This window comes from Panthera onca, chromosome X (assembly GCF_046562875.1).
Source record: "Panthera onca isolate mPanOnc1 chromosome X, mPanOnc1 haplotype 2, whole genome shotgun sequence".
Lineage (NCBI taxonomy): Eukaryota > Metazoa > Chordata > Mammalia > Carnivora > Felidae > Panthera > Panthera onca.
In genome coordinates this window covers 70223351-70238899 of record NC_138357.1, presented here as the reverse complement: position 1 = coordinate 70238899, position 15549 = coordinate 70223351, and the positions used below count along the sequence as shown (strand labels likewise).

Sequence of the window (15549 nt, the reverse complement as noted above, 5' to 3'; positions counted from 1 at the left end):
ATTGGCACAGGAATAGACAAATTTATCTATGGAACAGACAGGGAGCTCAGAAGCCGAGACATGCAAAGGTGGACCAAAATGACTCCAGGCACATCCAAATGTTCCTCGGGGGTGCAGGATGCCCCCCTGATTGAGAATCCCTGACATAGGAATATGGATGAATCTTAAAAACACACGCTGGATTTTGTAAAAGTAAATTACAGAATACCAAGGACATGAGTTAAAACTGCACGCGCATGTAGTATGTCACATCCAAGGAGAGAAAAGTCTGGGAAACAAGGTTTGGGGGAACGCAAAGCTCCACCTCACTTCAGGAGTTACTCACTGGCGGGCTTGGTAAAGCCAGCACGCGGAGAGGTGGGAGGACGGTAAGGGGGCGGGGCTTTGGTGGGTGAGTTCCGGTAGAACTCGAAGCTCATTGGTCGCTGGCCACAGATGTGGGAGGAGCAAGGCAGCGCTGGAAGCTCATTGGCCTTTGTGCGAAGGGCGGGAAAGGGAGAGAGAAGTGGTCTTCCCTCCCACCTCCTGTCACTGCGGCTGGAGGCTGAGGTAACCACAGGCTGGCATCAGGAATACGACCCTCGTTCTCCACACATCTTCTTTCCTCCCTCCCTCCTGCTCTGGATCACCAACCCCTGCTCCTCTCCTCCACCTCAGTGGGGTCCCTCCGCCCGCTCCTGATGTCCAACTCAGTCACCCGCATCCCCACCCCCACCCCCAACCAACAACATCGGAACGCCTGGGGGAGGATCCCCTGCCTCAGACCCTTGACTCCTGGCCTCTGGAACCTGAGGCAGGGCATATGCCCCTGCCTTTGATTTTGATGTGGTAGTGGCAGCGAATGACTGGGCTGCCTTGAGACGAGGTAGTACACCCTGGGTTTGGGGGACAGGGAAGGTGTACCCAAGCATAACTGTTGAAGCGTGAAGAGGATCATGGGAGATTGTCAGGAGGTTGTGGAGGGAATACATGGGTTTGAATGAAAGCAGAGAGGGTGTGTTGGTGGAAGAAAACAATTAGTGCAGCGAGGAGTTGTCTGTTGACCAGATCAGGGTCTGGCATTCCATAGGGGGCCAACAAGGATCTAGTCAATGACTAATCGAAGGGATGAATAAAACATAATTATCGAAAGAGGGGCTTGGGATTCAGCAGCATAATATAATCTCATGGGGTGCAAAGGGGTGTCCGCTTAAAGGGGGAAAAAGAATAATTAAGATTACAGTGGGGTGCAGAAGAAGATCAGAATGGGGTGTGAGAGGAAATTCGAACATAGGATGTACATGAGACTAATAACAGAATTGAGTTCAGGAGCCATAGAGTCATGAGTAGGGAGTGAGTGAATGCGGGAGGTTAGGAAGACAACGGTGGAAGTGAATGCCAGGAAAAATAGGTATAGCAGAGTAGAGGATGACACATGAGAAGGGGAGGGCAGGAATTGTTGAAGGGGGCACAAGAGTGAATGTATATGCCTGAAAATGGGGTCTATGTAGAGTGAAGGTAGGCAAGGAGAATGATGATTGGATTGAAAGTTGACAGGAACCATGCCATGAGTTGCTTGGAACGAGGCTTTGCGTGAGTAGGGCCTCCTGGGCAGGAGGCTGTGTGAGCAAGAAGGGTGGGTGCGATCCAATTTCAGCGGTGAGCTGGATGAAGAAGAATCCAGGCACCTCAGGTGGGGATTTTGAAGGGCAGAGGAAGTATGCTGAGGGTAGGGGATCATGTGGCCATCCTGACATCCACTCCTGGCCCTAGAACCATGGATCCCAATGAAATGCCTGCTGTGCCCTGCTGCACCTCCGACTCCCCCACTGGCCTTGAGACCAGAGCCCCATGGGGGATCGAACTTGGCCCCAAAAGAACTGTAAGTTGCTGTGCCCGCTGCTACAACCATGGCCTCAATGACCAAACCAAGGACCAGGAGCACTCCTGCCCCTTCCAGGCTTGCGAATGTCACAAGTGTGCCTTCTTCTCGTGAGTATGGTGTCTGACAGTGGGGGTGGGGAGGGGGCCTCCTCTAAATGTGACTGACTGTAGACTGGCAATCCCCCACTTTAGGGATCCCTGCAGAGTCTTGCCTGCTGAGAGTGCCTTGAAGAGGGAGCAGGGGGCATGCCTAAAGAGGCACCTGACTCAAGGACTGATAACGAGTGGGGCCTCCCCTCCCAAAGCTCACAGCCATGTCCAGAAGTTGACCACTCAAGGAGGAGTCGTCAGTGAGTGTCTCTGGTCAGGGAGGGCGTCTTGGGTTTGGGTGTAGAGAGCACGAGCAGTTCTGCCACCAGTCCTACTACCCAGTTTCGATGTGGCCTTGGCAAGTTACTCCTCAGGGTTTTAGCTGCCCCACCTATAAAACTTTATCAATATGATCTACCAAGTGTTGGTGGGAAGGGGCAATTGGGGTGGGGGTGGAAATGGTTCTCGGTGAGGTGAGACCTCAGATTGGGGGTGAGGTAGAGTGGGGGTGAGGTAGAGTGGGGGTGGAGTGAGGTGGGATGGGTTCAGGGGGGAAAGGCTCATCTAAAGTGTCCCCAGCTTTCCACAGCTGGGAAGGAGAACATCATGTCCCAGCTTGAGGCCCACCCCTGTGCAACCCCCCCCCCGGGGAAGTTAGGAGAGTCTGAGGGCTGTGAGGAGGTTCCCATCTCAGCCACTGCCCAGACTCTTTTGTCTGTGTCCTGAAGACATGGGTTCCCTCTCTAACCCTATTGCAGCCTGCCATATGACTTTGGGGAAATAATACTCCTCCTTGGGTCTCAATTTCCCCGGTTGGAAAATAAAGAGCAGGAACTGGCTGGTCCTCAAGGTCTTCTCAGCTCTGACATTCTGGGCTACTATCCTCATCACACAACATACCCATGTCTCCTCTCCATGGGTGGCCTGGTGCTGACACTCCACCCTGTCCTCTCGGCTCCTGCAGGCGAGCACCCAAGGAGGTCTGCTGATTGGTCAGGTCCCAAAATCTTTGTCTCTGTCTTGGACTCCAGCAGCCTTGAAGATGCAACTCACAACTTCTCTTTCCAGGAAGACCCACAGGACCCCTGCCCTGTCCAGCATGTGCGTAGAGTGAGAAGGACCACGGAGCTAGTTGTATATTGTGTTATTGTATGCCTGGCCTTTGTGCTTGATGCCGTGGGTGATACAAGGAGGAAGTGGAGGTGGCGACCGATGAGGAGCCAGAAGGAGGGGGAGGGGAGGAGAAGGACAAGAAGTGGGAGGAGGAGGAGGTGGTGGTGGAGGAACAGGAGGAGGGGAGGAGGAGGCAGCATCTCAGACTAGTGGGGAAGGGCAGGGTTCTCCCAGCCTTGCCATTTCCTATTTGTGAGAATATGGCCATTTCCAAGTCTCCATTTCCCTAGCAGTGTACTGATGGGGACAATATCATAAACCTATAGCATTGACAAGAGGACTAGGCCACGTTGTGCCACAACGTGGCACATTCCTTCAACGAATGGAGGCTGTTAGTCCACATGAAGCAGATTGATGGGATAGAAGGTCCTGCTGAAAGGAGGGCCATGGTGGTCAGGGCCACAGAGCCCAGGGGAGAGTCCAGAGGCCCTTAGAGAAAGCTTCCTGGAGATGAGCCAGGCTGGTCCTTCAAGTTCCATGGGGACTGGGGAATATGGAGGTGAGAACCAGTCCCTGGACAGGACAGTAATCACACCTCTTCAGGTGCCTTGCAGATTAAAATGCAGACGCCTGTGATTTCCTACACCCGTCACTGTTGCCCCGAGAGTTTTGAAACTGCTGGCAGGAATGAGTGTCTTCAAGAAAGATATACAAGAAAGACATAGAAAGGAAAACAGGCCAAACAAGGGAAAGGACTTGCACAAGCCACAACGACTAATGGCCAGCAGGCACTCAGATTCCTACATCCAGATATTGCAAAATCCTGGCCCTGTTTGTCTACTGCCAGTATGTGTCTGCCAGAGGGTTTGATCCCCTGGCCTCTCCTTCCTTGTTTCTAGATGCTTAACTCTGGTCCTCCAGCCATGTGCCACCCTTGACCCTGTCCTCACTGCGGCCACAGATCCTGGAAAATAGTGGGGTCCAGGACCCTGGCAGGGGCCAAGCTTAGTGCATGGGAAGGGCAGATGGCCTCAGGGTGGGTGGGGCCTTCAGCGGAACCGGGGGCTGAAGGGACAATTGCAGGACGTAGGGAGGCGTGGGTTTTCAGTTCCCGTCCTCTCACACCCTTTCCATTGCAGGGTCCTGAGGCTTCTGACCAGGACTCAGTTTCTGCCTCCTCAGAGTGGCAGCGGAAGCTGGAAGCCGCTGAGGCTCTGCTGATGCTGAGAAACTCTTCTCAGGCATCTTCTGGCTCCATCTCCCTGCTCCAGCCCTGCGTGGCAGCAGGTAGCCTGGTCCTTGAAAGGAGAGCACAGCACGGGGTGGGGATGGTTGGGAAATGGGACGGCGCTGTGGTAAGTAGGGCCTATCTGGGAGTTCTGGTTTGGTGGGTTGAACCTCCTTGGGCCTGGGGAACCCAAGCTCCTCAGCCTGATGTCGGAGATGGCAGGTGATGGTTTCTCAGTGAATCGTCAGAACTCTGTGCTCATCAGGAAATGCCCAGTGCATTTGGTGTCAAGAAACAAGGAAACTGAGGCCCGGAGAGTGGCAGGGACTTGCCCTGGGGCATGCAGCATATCTCAAGTGGCACGCCCAGGTCTCCTCACTCCCATCCCAGAGCTTTCTAGTCTGACCCCTGCAATCTGTTGTGGTGGACAGGATACACACAGGTGATAAGAGCCTAGGCTGGAGGGAGATCTGCTCTCTGCCTCCAGTCTACATGTGGAGCCTGGATGCCTTCACTAGTTGTGTTTTGTGGCTAAATTTCAATGTTGAGCCTGGAGAGGAAGGATCAGAGGAGGTCTGAGGAGCGATAGAATCCTGGGAAGTTTGAGAGGGAAGGCTGGGCACTCCCAGACCAAAATGCTGGATGGGGTGTGGTGTGTGAGTGAAGCGGCAACCTTAGAGGAACTGCTGGAACAGAAAGGGATGAGGCTGGGGAGGCTACTGGCCACCCAGGTCTAGAATACCAGGCCTAGGGGCTAGACCAGAAACTGTGGGTGGTGAGGAGCCTGGGAATGTCTGAGCTAGAGAGGAGTATATTCAATTATCCCGGGCTTACAAAAGAAAAAAAAAAAAGATATGTGGTGACTTTGATGGAGAGATTGGAGGAGGCAAGACCCAAGATGAACACATCAGCGAGGAAGAGTTCTGTGCTGTAGTCCAGGTGACAAAGCCTCGATTGGGTGGAACAAAAAAGAGGGGAGAGCCAGGAGGGGAAACGGATGTGACGTGGCTCTGATGCCTTCCTTTCTATCTGCAGCTCCTGCTGGAGATGGAGGACTCCAGCCGTCTAGCTCCTCTCTCCGACCCAGGCCAGCCAGCTCCATTTCTCTGCCTATTGGACATCTGGGGTGCATCTCCCTCTTGAGCTAGAAACCCAGAAGAGGAGGCCTCACCAGAGTACTTCCTATTCATGCATTTGCAAAATGTTTAAAGTCCAAAATGCTTAACATGTTTGTTTTTTTAACCTCTAGGTTCTTTCATAAGCTTTTCAGACTCTTTTTATGATACGGGACAATTCCTTGGCTGAGAGTGGATATTCTTGTACCACCATCCCTTAATGCCTAGATTCTGGGGCCTTTTTATGTCTCTTATGAAAACAGCGTCATGGGGTCTAAGCTGATCAGTCTCTAAATAGGGTTCTGTGGGAGGTCATATGTTTATATGCCAGAGTTTTCATTTGACTCGTGATTGCAAACATACCCATGCACTCATGCATGTATGCATGCTTGTCAAAATATAAGGGTGTTTTCATTTTGTGTCTAGGTTTGTGTGTGTGAACAAATAATAAATTCTCGTTGTTGTAAGGCACTGCGATATAGGAGTTGTTTGCTACCACAGTATAATGTAGACTCTCCTGACTCTAACAGACTTGTTCAGTTTACTTTTCTAAGTGAGAATCACCTTACTCGATAACTGGGCTTTCTTAGCATGACAAGACAAGAAAATGGTAGCGAAAAAAGGGGGAGATGGTGAGGGGGGTAAGCGTTTTACTCATTTAGCAAGGAAGTGCCTACCTTCTGCCTGGCATAGACTGCTTCCAGCTGTCCAGAGGGCCCCAAATTGGGTTGTCTTCAGGGTCAAGCAGGTCTTGCAAATGAGCAGAGCAGGACTGATAGGCTCTGGCCAACTGACAGCGCATGCTCTACCTTAGGGGCCAGCTGCCACCTGGCTCCAGCCAATCGTTGTCATGTAGGGATGTGGACTCTTCATTGCCACATCTCCTGATTTTTCAAGAGAACATGGAATTCTAGATTTCTATGTAAAATATCTCAATTTTAAAACATTGGCTCTGGTTTCCTGTACGTGGGCCAAAGAAAACATCCATTCAGGCCAACTATGGCCAAGTGAATGCCAGTTCGATTCTAGTCGAATGTGTATTTTACAGTGGGGGGCACTGAAGGCAACCAGGGCCAGAAGAATCAAAGAGGGGACATGAATTAGACCCAGAGCCTACTTTTGAAGGACCCATGAAATATGAGGAAGAATCATTATCATTGATTTTGTGCCCACTGTATGCTAAACACATAGAGCCTCACAGCAGCTCTCTGAGCTAAGCATTATTACCAGTCTTTTACCTATGAGGACACACACTATATGAGTACAAGTAACTTGCACAAGTGTTTTAGGGGAAATTTGTAGCCACAGATGGATGGAGGAAGACTCCCTTCTCTTTGCCAGGCCCTAAATTAGCTAATAATTTTATAAGTTTTAAAGACTAAATTGTATAAAGTAGCAATTACATTACCTGCATTATATTTAAAACAATCATAATACATACTCATCAATCTCTCATTACTTTTCCTACATCCTGATAGTATACCTATGTACATATACCATTGAGTGAAAGGTTCAAAACTTGAAGCAGCAGACATCCAGTGAGAAGAGTCTTCCAAAAATAGTTCTTTTGTTTCCTATTCAATGTAACAATATGTAGTAGTGGATCAGATCTTACGTGCGCTGAGATCATATCTCGGTCTTCTGCTGATGTTCCAAACAAAGAAGGACCTGGAGACCCCGCCCAGAAGACGGAAAGCTCCACTGGATATGCCCAGTCGCTGACTATTTCCCATTGTGTTTTCTCCCTCCTCCCATGCCTCCCTCATTTTTACCCAAGACGATTGATGGTGATGACTTCTGATAACTTATGCTTTCTTGTTTCAGGCCTTGAGAAGTCAGGCTTCTTATATTCCTTATCTCATGCCAGATAAACATGCAAGGCCACTCAGCACATAGGGCAAGACTGATGTCCATCTCATGCTTTCCTCCCTTCCCTGATTTGCTACTTAAATCAGTGATCCCGAGACCCCTCCTCGCCCAGTATTAGATAAACAAGGCCACACTGTCACAGAGGAAGGAAGCAGTGTTGCCTGGAAAAGGCCCAAAACCCTGCTATGCAGTTGTGTCCTAGGTGCACCACGGTCCCACAGCTGAGTTGGTAAAGGAGAAAGTGTATTTGGGGTCAAAGGTTGTAGCATGAGAAGAGGGAGGAAAAGAGAAATAAAGTGATGGAGATTGGGAGAAGGAGTCAGCCCCCCTTCCCTGTACCCTTTCACTTTTCTGAGTCCCACCTGCCCTTCTACACAGAGCCTCTTAGACCTGATATCCATGCATCCTCCCCCGCACCCCACAAATGCACGCGTGCAAGCACATGCGTGTACGTACACTGCCCTATGCCTTTTTTAAAAAGTCTCTTAACGGTGGCATATTATGGGCATCTTAGGGCTTTGTCACAAATATCAAATATCCAGCCTTTTTTTTTTTTTTTTTTTTTTTTTTTTTTTGTGAACCATCCTTAGTCATGTACTACTCCAGTTCACAGATTTAAAACATCACTTTGTAGGGTAGTGTACGTCAGATCTTGACTCTCATGTGTTTTACAACAGCACCAGTTGGATCTGAGGATATCCACCACATCTGCAGATCTGCAGCATCTGCAGAGTGCATCAGTTTCAACCAGTGGTATGCATGCAAATGTGTAACAACAGGCTCTCTGGGGAAGGGGGTGGGTTGGGGGAAATGCCCTGTGTTGTAGCATTTGCCAATTTCAAGCTACTGACCTCATGTCAATTAATGCAGAGTTGGGAAAGGATGCATTTCCACCATTCTGATGCAATAAATGTACATAACCTCAAGATGTAGGAAAAGTGATTAGAGACTGATGAGTTTTGAGTATGTATTATGATTGTTTGCAATATAATGCAGGTAATGTAATTGCTACCTTATAGAATTTAGTCTTTAAAACATCTGTGTTCAACAGCTGGCTCGCAAAATTCCCGAACAGTTAAGTTTGCTCTCATGTTCCAGTAAGAGCCCCCTCCAGCATTCCACTACTTTCAACCCTTGCCCAGAAAGGCACCTCTCCCCAAAGCAGGTCACACAAACACTACAGGGCCATAAAGGCCTGATACCTCTGGTTTCTGAGCACGAACAGCTTAACGGGTAGGACAAGTATTAATTGATAATGAAAAAAAATGGAATGATCTGGAGCAAATATTGAGCAATTTGTCAAAAGTGTTTGTGGGTGAACGTGCATTCCCAGAGACAGCCAACATTGGGTAGAAGTGAGAAGTGGGGACACCAGGGTAAGCAAAGCTCATGCAGGGAGTGTATTCAACAGATGCCTTAAAGGCTCAAGGAATGGGGCAACTGGTATTACCTGGCCATCAGATCTGTATCTCTCATCAGAGAGACAGACATTCAATACACTCCCTCCTCCTTAGATAAATGCTGTGTAATCTATACAAACTCCTCCACTTTGCCTTTTCTCATGTAGAAATATGGCCTTCATTGTTACGTATAGGACTATGTTATACAGCAGATCTCTAAAGCATACTCATCTTGAATAACTGTAATTTTATACCCATTAAACAACAGCTCTCCATGTCCCCCTTCCCCCCTCTCCTGGCAACCACCATTCTATTGTCTGTTTCCATAAGTTCGACTATATTAGACGCTTTGAATAAGAGGTGCTGTCCACGTAAAAATATGTCAAGAGGGTAAATCTCATGTTAAATTTTCTTTTTTTTTTTATGTTAAATTTTCTTCTCACAAGAAAGCAAAATAAAAAACAAACCAAAACACAGTAATAAAAGGATACAGAAAAACTTCTGGAGGTGATGAATATGTTTATTACATTGATCGTGGAGACGGTTACACAGATGCCCAAACTCATGAGATTGTATACACTAATATGTAGTTTGGGCTTTTTTTTTTTTGGCATACAATTATACCCCAGTAAAGCTGAGACAACAATATCCTTGAGATCACTCCATAGTGCTCCATAGAGGCATCTCCCACTCCTTTCAACAGCTGCAGAGTATGCCATTGTGTGAACAGACCATGATTTAGTCAGCTAATCTATTGATGCGCACCTTGGTTGTTGCTATTATGGCTATTACAAATACAGCCACAATGAATAGAATTGTAACATAATCTTTAGCAATGTTTCTCAATGTGTCTTTGAGGTTGATCCCCAGATGTACTACTATTGCTGAATAAAGGGTGAAAACACACGTAATCTTGCTCATTACTGTCACATTCCCTTTCATAAAGGCTGTGGCATAGCAACCAACAGCCAAAGCAATCCTCAATAAGGAGAGCAAAGCGGGAGATATCACACTTCCTTATTTCAAAGTAGATTGCAAAGCTATCGTAATCAAAACAATATGTTGCTGGCCCCAGAACAGACACATAGACCTATGGGACAGAATGGGGAGCCTGGATGTAAACTCACGCATATACAGTCAGCTAATATTTGACAAGGGAGTCAAGAATAGTCAAGGAGGAAAGACAGTCTCCTCAATAAATGGTGCTCCTCAATAAAGGAGACAGTCTCCTCAATAAAGTGAAACTTCACATGCAAAAGAATGAAATTGGACCCTTATCTTGCTCCATCTGCAAAAATTAACTCAAAACAGAACAAAAACTTTAGAGTATAAGACCTGAAATAGTAAAACTCCTGGAAGAGAACATAGGGAAAAATCTCCTTGACATTGGCCTTGACTATGATTTTATAGATGTGACACCCAAAGCACAAGCAACAAAAGCAACAATAAACAAGTGTATCTACATCGAACTAAAAAGCGTCTGCTCACAAACATCATTTGAGTGAAAAAAGCCAAGAAAGAAACAATATGTACTCTATAATTCCATTCATAAATTGTTAAAACTGTCAAAGTCAATATACAGTGATGGAAGTTGGCATAATGGCTCCTCAGGCAAGGGGCTGTACGATGTCCTACTTCTAAATATGTTTGTGGATGCATGGGTGCGTCATTTTGTGAATTCAGGTACACACTTTGATTTGTGTAATTTGTGTAGATAGGTTACACTTTACTAAGATGTACTTAAAATTTAGGAAAGAAACGTGTTGAAAAGGCTAAGTGGAAAAGACAAGAACAAAAGAGTAGTGGACAGTTAGGGTACACATGGGTATACAACATTTGGTATTTTAATGTGCAATATTCTAGTTGTTTCATATTGCATAATACACTAATAACTCCATGAGAACAAAAACTGTACCTCCTTCATTTTTACATCCCCTGAATGTCCATAATACTGTAAGTCAGAGTAGTTATCAAAAACTATATATTTAACAACAATTTTTGAATGTTCTATTCACAGCAAAATTCTCTGCAAGGAATATGATAAATGAACAAATAAATTTCTTCAATGAAAAGATAATAAAAAGTTTCCACACAACCACATGAATGATCAACAAAATGAAAAGGAAACCTACAGAATATGAGAAAATAAGGAACTACTACAACTCAAAAGTAAAAGAGCAAACAATCCAAATAAAAAATGAAACAAAGTACCTGAATAGGCATTTTTCATGATTACTTTTCTCTATTATCGTATTGTCATCAAAGGAGTTCCTCTATATGATTCAACTTGTGAAATTTGTGCATATTTTCTTTTGTGGCCCAATATCTGATCAATTTTTCTAAATGTTATCTGTGTGTGTGTGTGCGTATATGTAATGGGTGCACATTCTACATTTTGTGGATGTGATGTCTTATAAAGTCCCATTGTTTCATGTTTGCTAATCAAGTTGCTCAAATCATCTATATCCTCATTGACTTTTTTTGTCTTTCATCAGTTACTGAGAGCAGTGTCAAAACATCAGCCACAATGATTGCAGATTTGTGAATTTCTCATTGAAGTTCTGTAGGATTTTACCTTATGTAGTTTTGACTATGCTACTCCTTATATACCAGTTCCAATTTTATAACCTCCTGGTACATTGTGTCATTCCTAAGTCTTTTTTCTACAATAATGCATTTTGCTTAAAGTTCTTTTTGCTTGGTATCAATAGAGCTAAACCAACATGGTGTGTCTGTTATTTTACATCCTTTTAATTGCAAAGTTTCTGTGTATGCTTATGTTTTGAAGTGTGTCTCTTGTGACACGCATATAATTTGATTTTCCTTTTCTTGTCCAGTCTGATTGCATTTTCTTTTTAACTACCTTTTACACTTCATGTATGTACTGTCTCATTTGTCTATTTTCCATTTATTCCACCTCTTCCTGTTTCTACCACACACCCCCCCCCATCCTATCCTTGCTTTCTTTTGGATTGATTATTGTGTTGTTTTGACATTCCACTTTTCCTGTGTATTTGCTTGTTATTATGAACACTATTTTTTAGTGGTTATCATAAAAATTACCGTGTGCCTCCTCAACTTATGAAAGTCTGACTTTCATACTTTTACCATCTTCTTGGACAATACAAGGTCTTAAAACATTTTATCTTTATTTATTTCCCTCCTTAATTTCATGGCATCTTATAGTATATTTAAATTATACTTAAAGCCTAAGATATTATCATTGTTATTATTATTTTATACAGTTGTATCTATTTAGAGTGACTATAATATTTATTATTTTATTTGCTCTTCTTTCCTTCTTATATCTCAGAAATTGCATTTGGTTTCATTTTCCTTCTACCCTTTCAAATTTTCTGTAGTGTGAAGGTGGTTTTTTATTGTTTTGTTTGGTATTTCCCTGATTAACAGTCGGGGTGGATGTGCTTTCACACTTTTTGGCTGTTTATGTTGCCTCATCTGTGAATTTCCTATGAATTGCTTCTTTGAAATACTTTACCCAAACTGAGGCACATGGGTGTGTGAAAGGGTAAATTTAAACATTAGCAGAGAATATTGAGATTGCTGTGGAACCGGACTGTGTTCTCTTTCCTTCAGGTGCGGTTGAGCTGCTATGAGTATAGATCTAGGGATCTGTGGGTCTGGGATAAGGGGGTGGGCAGGTGGTCACGGGCCTGTGGGTCCCAAATGGTGATGATGCGGCCACATGATCAAGATGAGGGGGTTTAAGATGGAACTGTAACATGGAAGGCACAGTGATGAGGGAGCCTATGAGGGCAGCATGGTGGACTCTGTTGGGGCAAGTGAAGAAGGCAGTCAATTGTCTGGTAGACTCCTTATCTCTGTGCCTCTGGCCTATTGGGGCACTCAACAAAAGAGAGAAACAATGTATAGGTGAAGCAGAGCCTGCTGACTCAGTTTCCTGGATGAGCAAATTCTGTCACTAGGCTGACTGAACTTGTGTGCCTCCTTCCAGTTGCCATGATTGGAAGGTATTGATTCCTCCCATCATAGGCCCACAATGTGTGGCTGTCACTCCTTTTATGATATTAGCAGTTGTTGGTGATCATTGACTAGATCCATGAAATTCATTATAAGTTGTGTATTTCTCATATTCTGCTATCATTCTATCTCGATCATCCTGAAGGACACTTTGGTAAAACAAATGCCCAGTCTCCCATGTTATTTGTCAGTTATCAAAATTATGGGTTAATTTCCTAGCATTCCCCATTGGTGCATAATTATTTTTGTAATTGTGTGACTATAAATGTGTTTCAGGTCATTAGAGTTATTATCTTGACGGATGCTCACATTATCTCATCTTTGGTTAGGTGGATATATCCTTTTGACCCAGTCCGGGTAGTTTTGGTGGCTGTTTTCCTACTGGTATGACAAAGTGTTCCAGGCTCATTTTGTGCTTTTCTTCTTCCAAATCTGGAATCGATCATTTCTCCAAGTTTCCTTGGCTACTTTTAGTGGGAAATGATTATTGGGATATCACAGTATGGGCAGTATGCTACCAGAATGGGCATTGTTTCTAGGCCCTTTGCATTGGATTCTGGCTGCCATCACCCACCTCAGGCCCTCCTTGCTGTGATGAACAGTTTGGACCCACCATCCTCTCCACTTTGCATAGGCTCTTGGCTTCTGCATCTTTACAGCTTAGAGGGGAGATGTGCTCCCTTTGCCAGCCCTGGTCCCACAGAATCCTCACTGGTTGTCTCACTGCAATTACCTTTGTTCTCCCACACTAGGAAGAGGTGTTTAGCCTCTTCCCTTCCAGGCCTCAGTTTCCACACCTGGAGAGCAAAGAAATTGGAATCCCATCTCTCTGAGCCCCTATCCTCTTATCCAGCTGCTGTTAAGGTAATCCCAGTTTTCTGCACAATAAAAATATCACTGTCTTGTTTGAAGCATGGAGAACCCTGTGAACTAAGGGGCTTGACAGAAGAAATGGTGATCTTTGTGGACGACTTCCCCTCGGACCTGAAGGGCAGGGGGCACTCAGGACATAGAGTCTCTACACTGGGACGTCCTTGGCATCCTCACAGGACTCTGGAGAGGGGCTCTTTAGGAAAAGCTTCTCAGGCATCCCAACCCCTCCTAACCCTGCCACCTCCTTAGGGAGACCTCCAACCAGCCCCTAAGAAAGATGACTTCTAGAGGGTATCTGGAAAGCATAGATAGCCCTTAGTCCTTATCTGGGGAGAGGTTTTTGCTTTTGGCTTTTTACAACAGGAAAATGTAGCCTCTGTCTTCCAGGTACTTACTCCTTCTCAGACTCAGCAAATAAAGTTTCAATTCCAGCAGAGGTGTCCTATCCTGGTAAAGTCACCAGAAGGGCCACTGGAAAAGGGGTCAGCTGATCAACTTTTAAGTCAAAGCTTTAACCCTTCACTATCCTCGTAACCTTGGGCTGGGCACCTAGCTCTCCTGATCTTACTTGTAACCAGTTTGGGAAGTAGTCACGGCATCACTTATGAAAAATGTAGAGTCAGAGGTCCAGTAATGACCCCTGGTTATTTTATCCTTTTTAACACCAGGATCCCCTACTTGAAATGCTGAAGGTCAGTCCTGATGCTGGGAAATTTTATTGTTTTGCATCTTTGTATTTTGTGTCTCCCTTGGCTAATTTTTAGAGATACAGTTGATTTTACTACTTTTGTGTTTTAACCTCCATACTGACTTTCTGAATGTTTATTCTACCATCTTTGCTATATGTTTGCTTTTACCCCTGAAAATTTTTCCTTTCATCATTTGTTTACATCTACTTATTACTTTGTCTTTCCACTTAAAGAAGTCTCTTTTTTTTATTTTTTATTTTTAACGTTTATTTGTTTTTGAGCCAGAGAGAGACAGAGCATGAACAGGGGAGGGGCAGAGAGAGAGGGAGACACAGAATCGGAAACAGGCTCCAGGCTCCGAGCTGTCAGCACAGAGCCTGACGCGGGGCTCGAACTCACGGACCGCGAGATCGTGACCTGAGCCGAAGTCGGACGCTTAACCGACTGAGCCACCCAGGCGCCCCTCCACTTAAAGAAGTCTCTTAAATGTTTTTTTGTAAGGCTGGTCTAATGATGATGAACTCCTTTATCATTTGTCTGGGAAACTCTTCGTCTCTTCTTCAATCCTGAATGATATCCTTGCCAGATAGGGCATTCTTCATTGTAGGTGTTGTTCCTTCAGCACTTTGAGTATATCATGCCACTCCCTTGTGGCTTGAAAAGGTTCTGCTGAAAAATCAGCTTATAGCCCTATGGAATTTCCATTGTATGTAACTGTGTCCTCTTGCTGCTTTTAAATTTTTTTTCTGTCTCAATACTTTTTACCATTTTAATTATTATGTATCTTGGTGTGGACCACCTTGGGTTCGTCTTGTAACACAACATTGTATTGATTAAACTATACACATTCCAAACAACAATGCACATTTCACGACAACACATACAAAGAAAACTGAATAGGAAACTTTTCAGACTGTTACACGTCAGTTATAGGAGCATGATAATATGAATAAAAGGGACTCATTGAATGAATAAAATAAAGGAGAGACCTTGGAAGATCAAAGGCAATAATGTGTTACTAACCCAGGGGGTTGTTTATTTATTTTTTATTTTTTTAATATGAAATTTATTGTCAAATTAGTTTCCATACAACACCCAGTGCTCATCCCAACAGGTGCCCTCCTCAATGCCCATCACCCACTTTCCCCTCCCTCCCACGCCCCATCAACCCTCAGTTTATTCTCAGTCCTTAAGAGTCTTTTAGTTTGGCTCCCTTCCTCTCTAACTTTTTTTTCCTTCCCCTCCCCTATGGTCTTCTGTTAAGTTTCTCAGGATCCACATAAGAGTGAAAATACATGGTATCTGTC

General features: G+C 44.9%; 1 protein-coding gene across 1 annotated transcript; it reads left to right on the top strand.

Moving 5' to 3' along the window:
* The first annotated feature begins 239 nt into the window (after positions 1 to 239).
* Positions 240 to 12407, top strand: LOC145713774 (uncharacterized). The gene is made up of 5 exons (XM_081792613.1): positions 240 to 1971; positions 2056 to 2213; positions 2918 to 3054; positions 4206 to 4421; positions 12276 to 12407. Exons 1-5 carry the CDS (start codon positions 1700 to 1702, stop codon positions 12405 to 12407), a joined length of 915 nt encoding a protein of 304 aa, XP_081648739.1. The 5' UTR covers positions 240 to 1699.
* The last annotated feature ends 3142 nt before the right edge of the window (positions 12408 to 15549 follow it).

Excerpts from the sequence above, each read along its gene's own strand:
- LOC145713774 (XM_081792613.1), top strand. The coding sequence starts at position 1,700 with ATGCTGAGGGTAGGGGATCATGTGGCCATCCTGACATCCACTCCTGGC. Across the intron at positions 1,972-2,055 it reads CACAAGTGTGCCTTCTTCTC|GGATCCCTGCAGAGTCTTGC; the intron begins GTGAGTATGGTG and ends CCCCCACTTTAG. Across the intron at positions 3,055-4,205 it reads ACCCCTGCCCTGTCCAGCAT|GGTCCTGAGGCTTCTGACCA; the intron begins GTGCGTAGAGTG and ends TTTCCATTGCAG.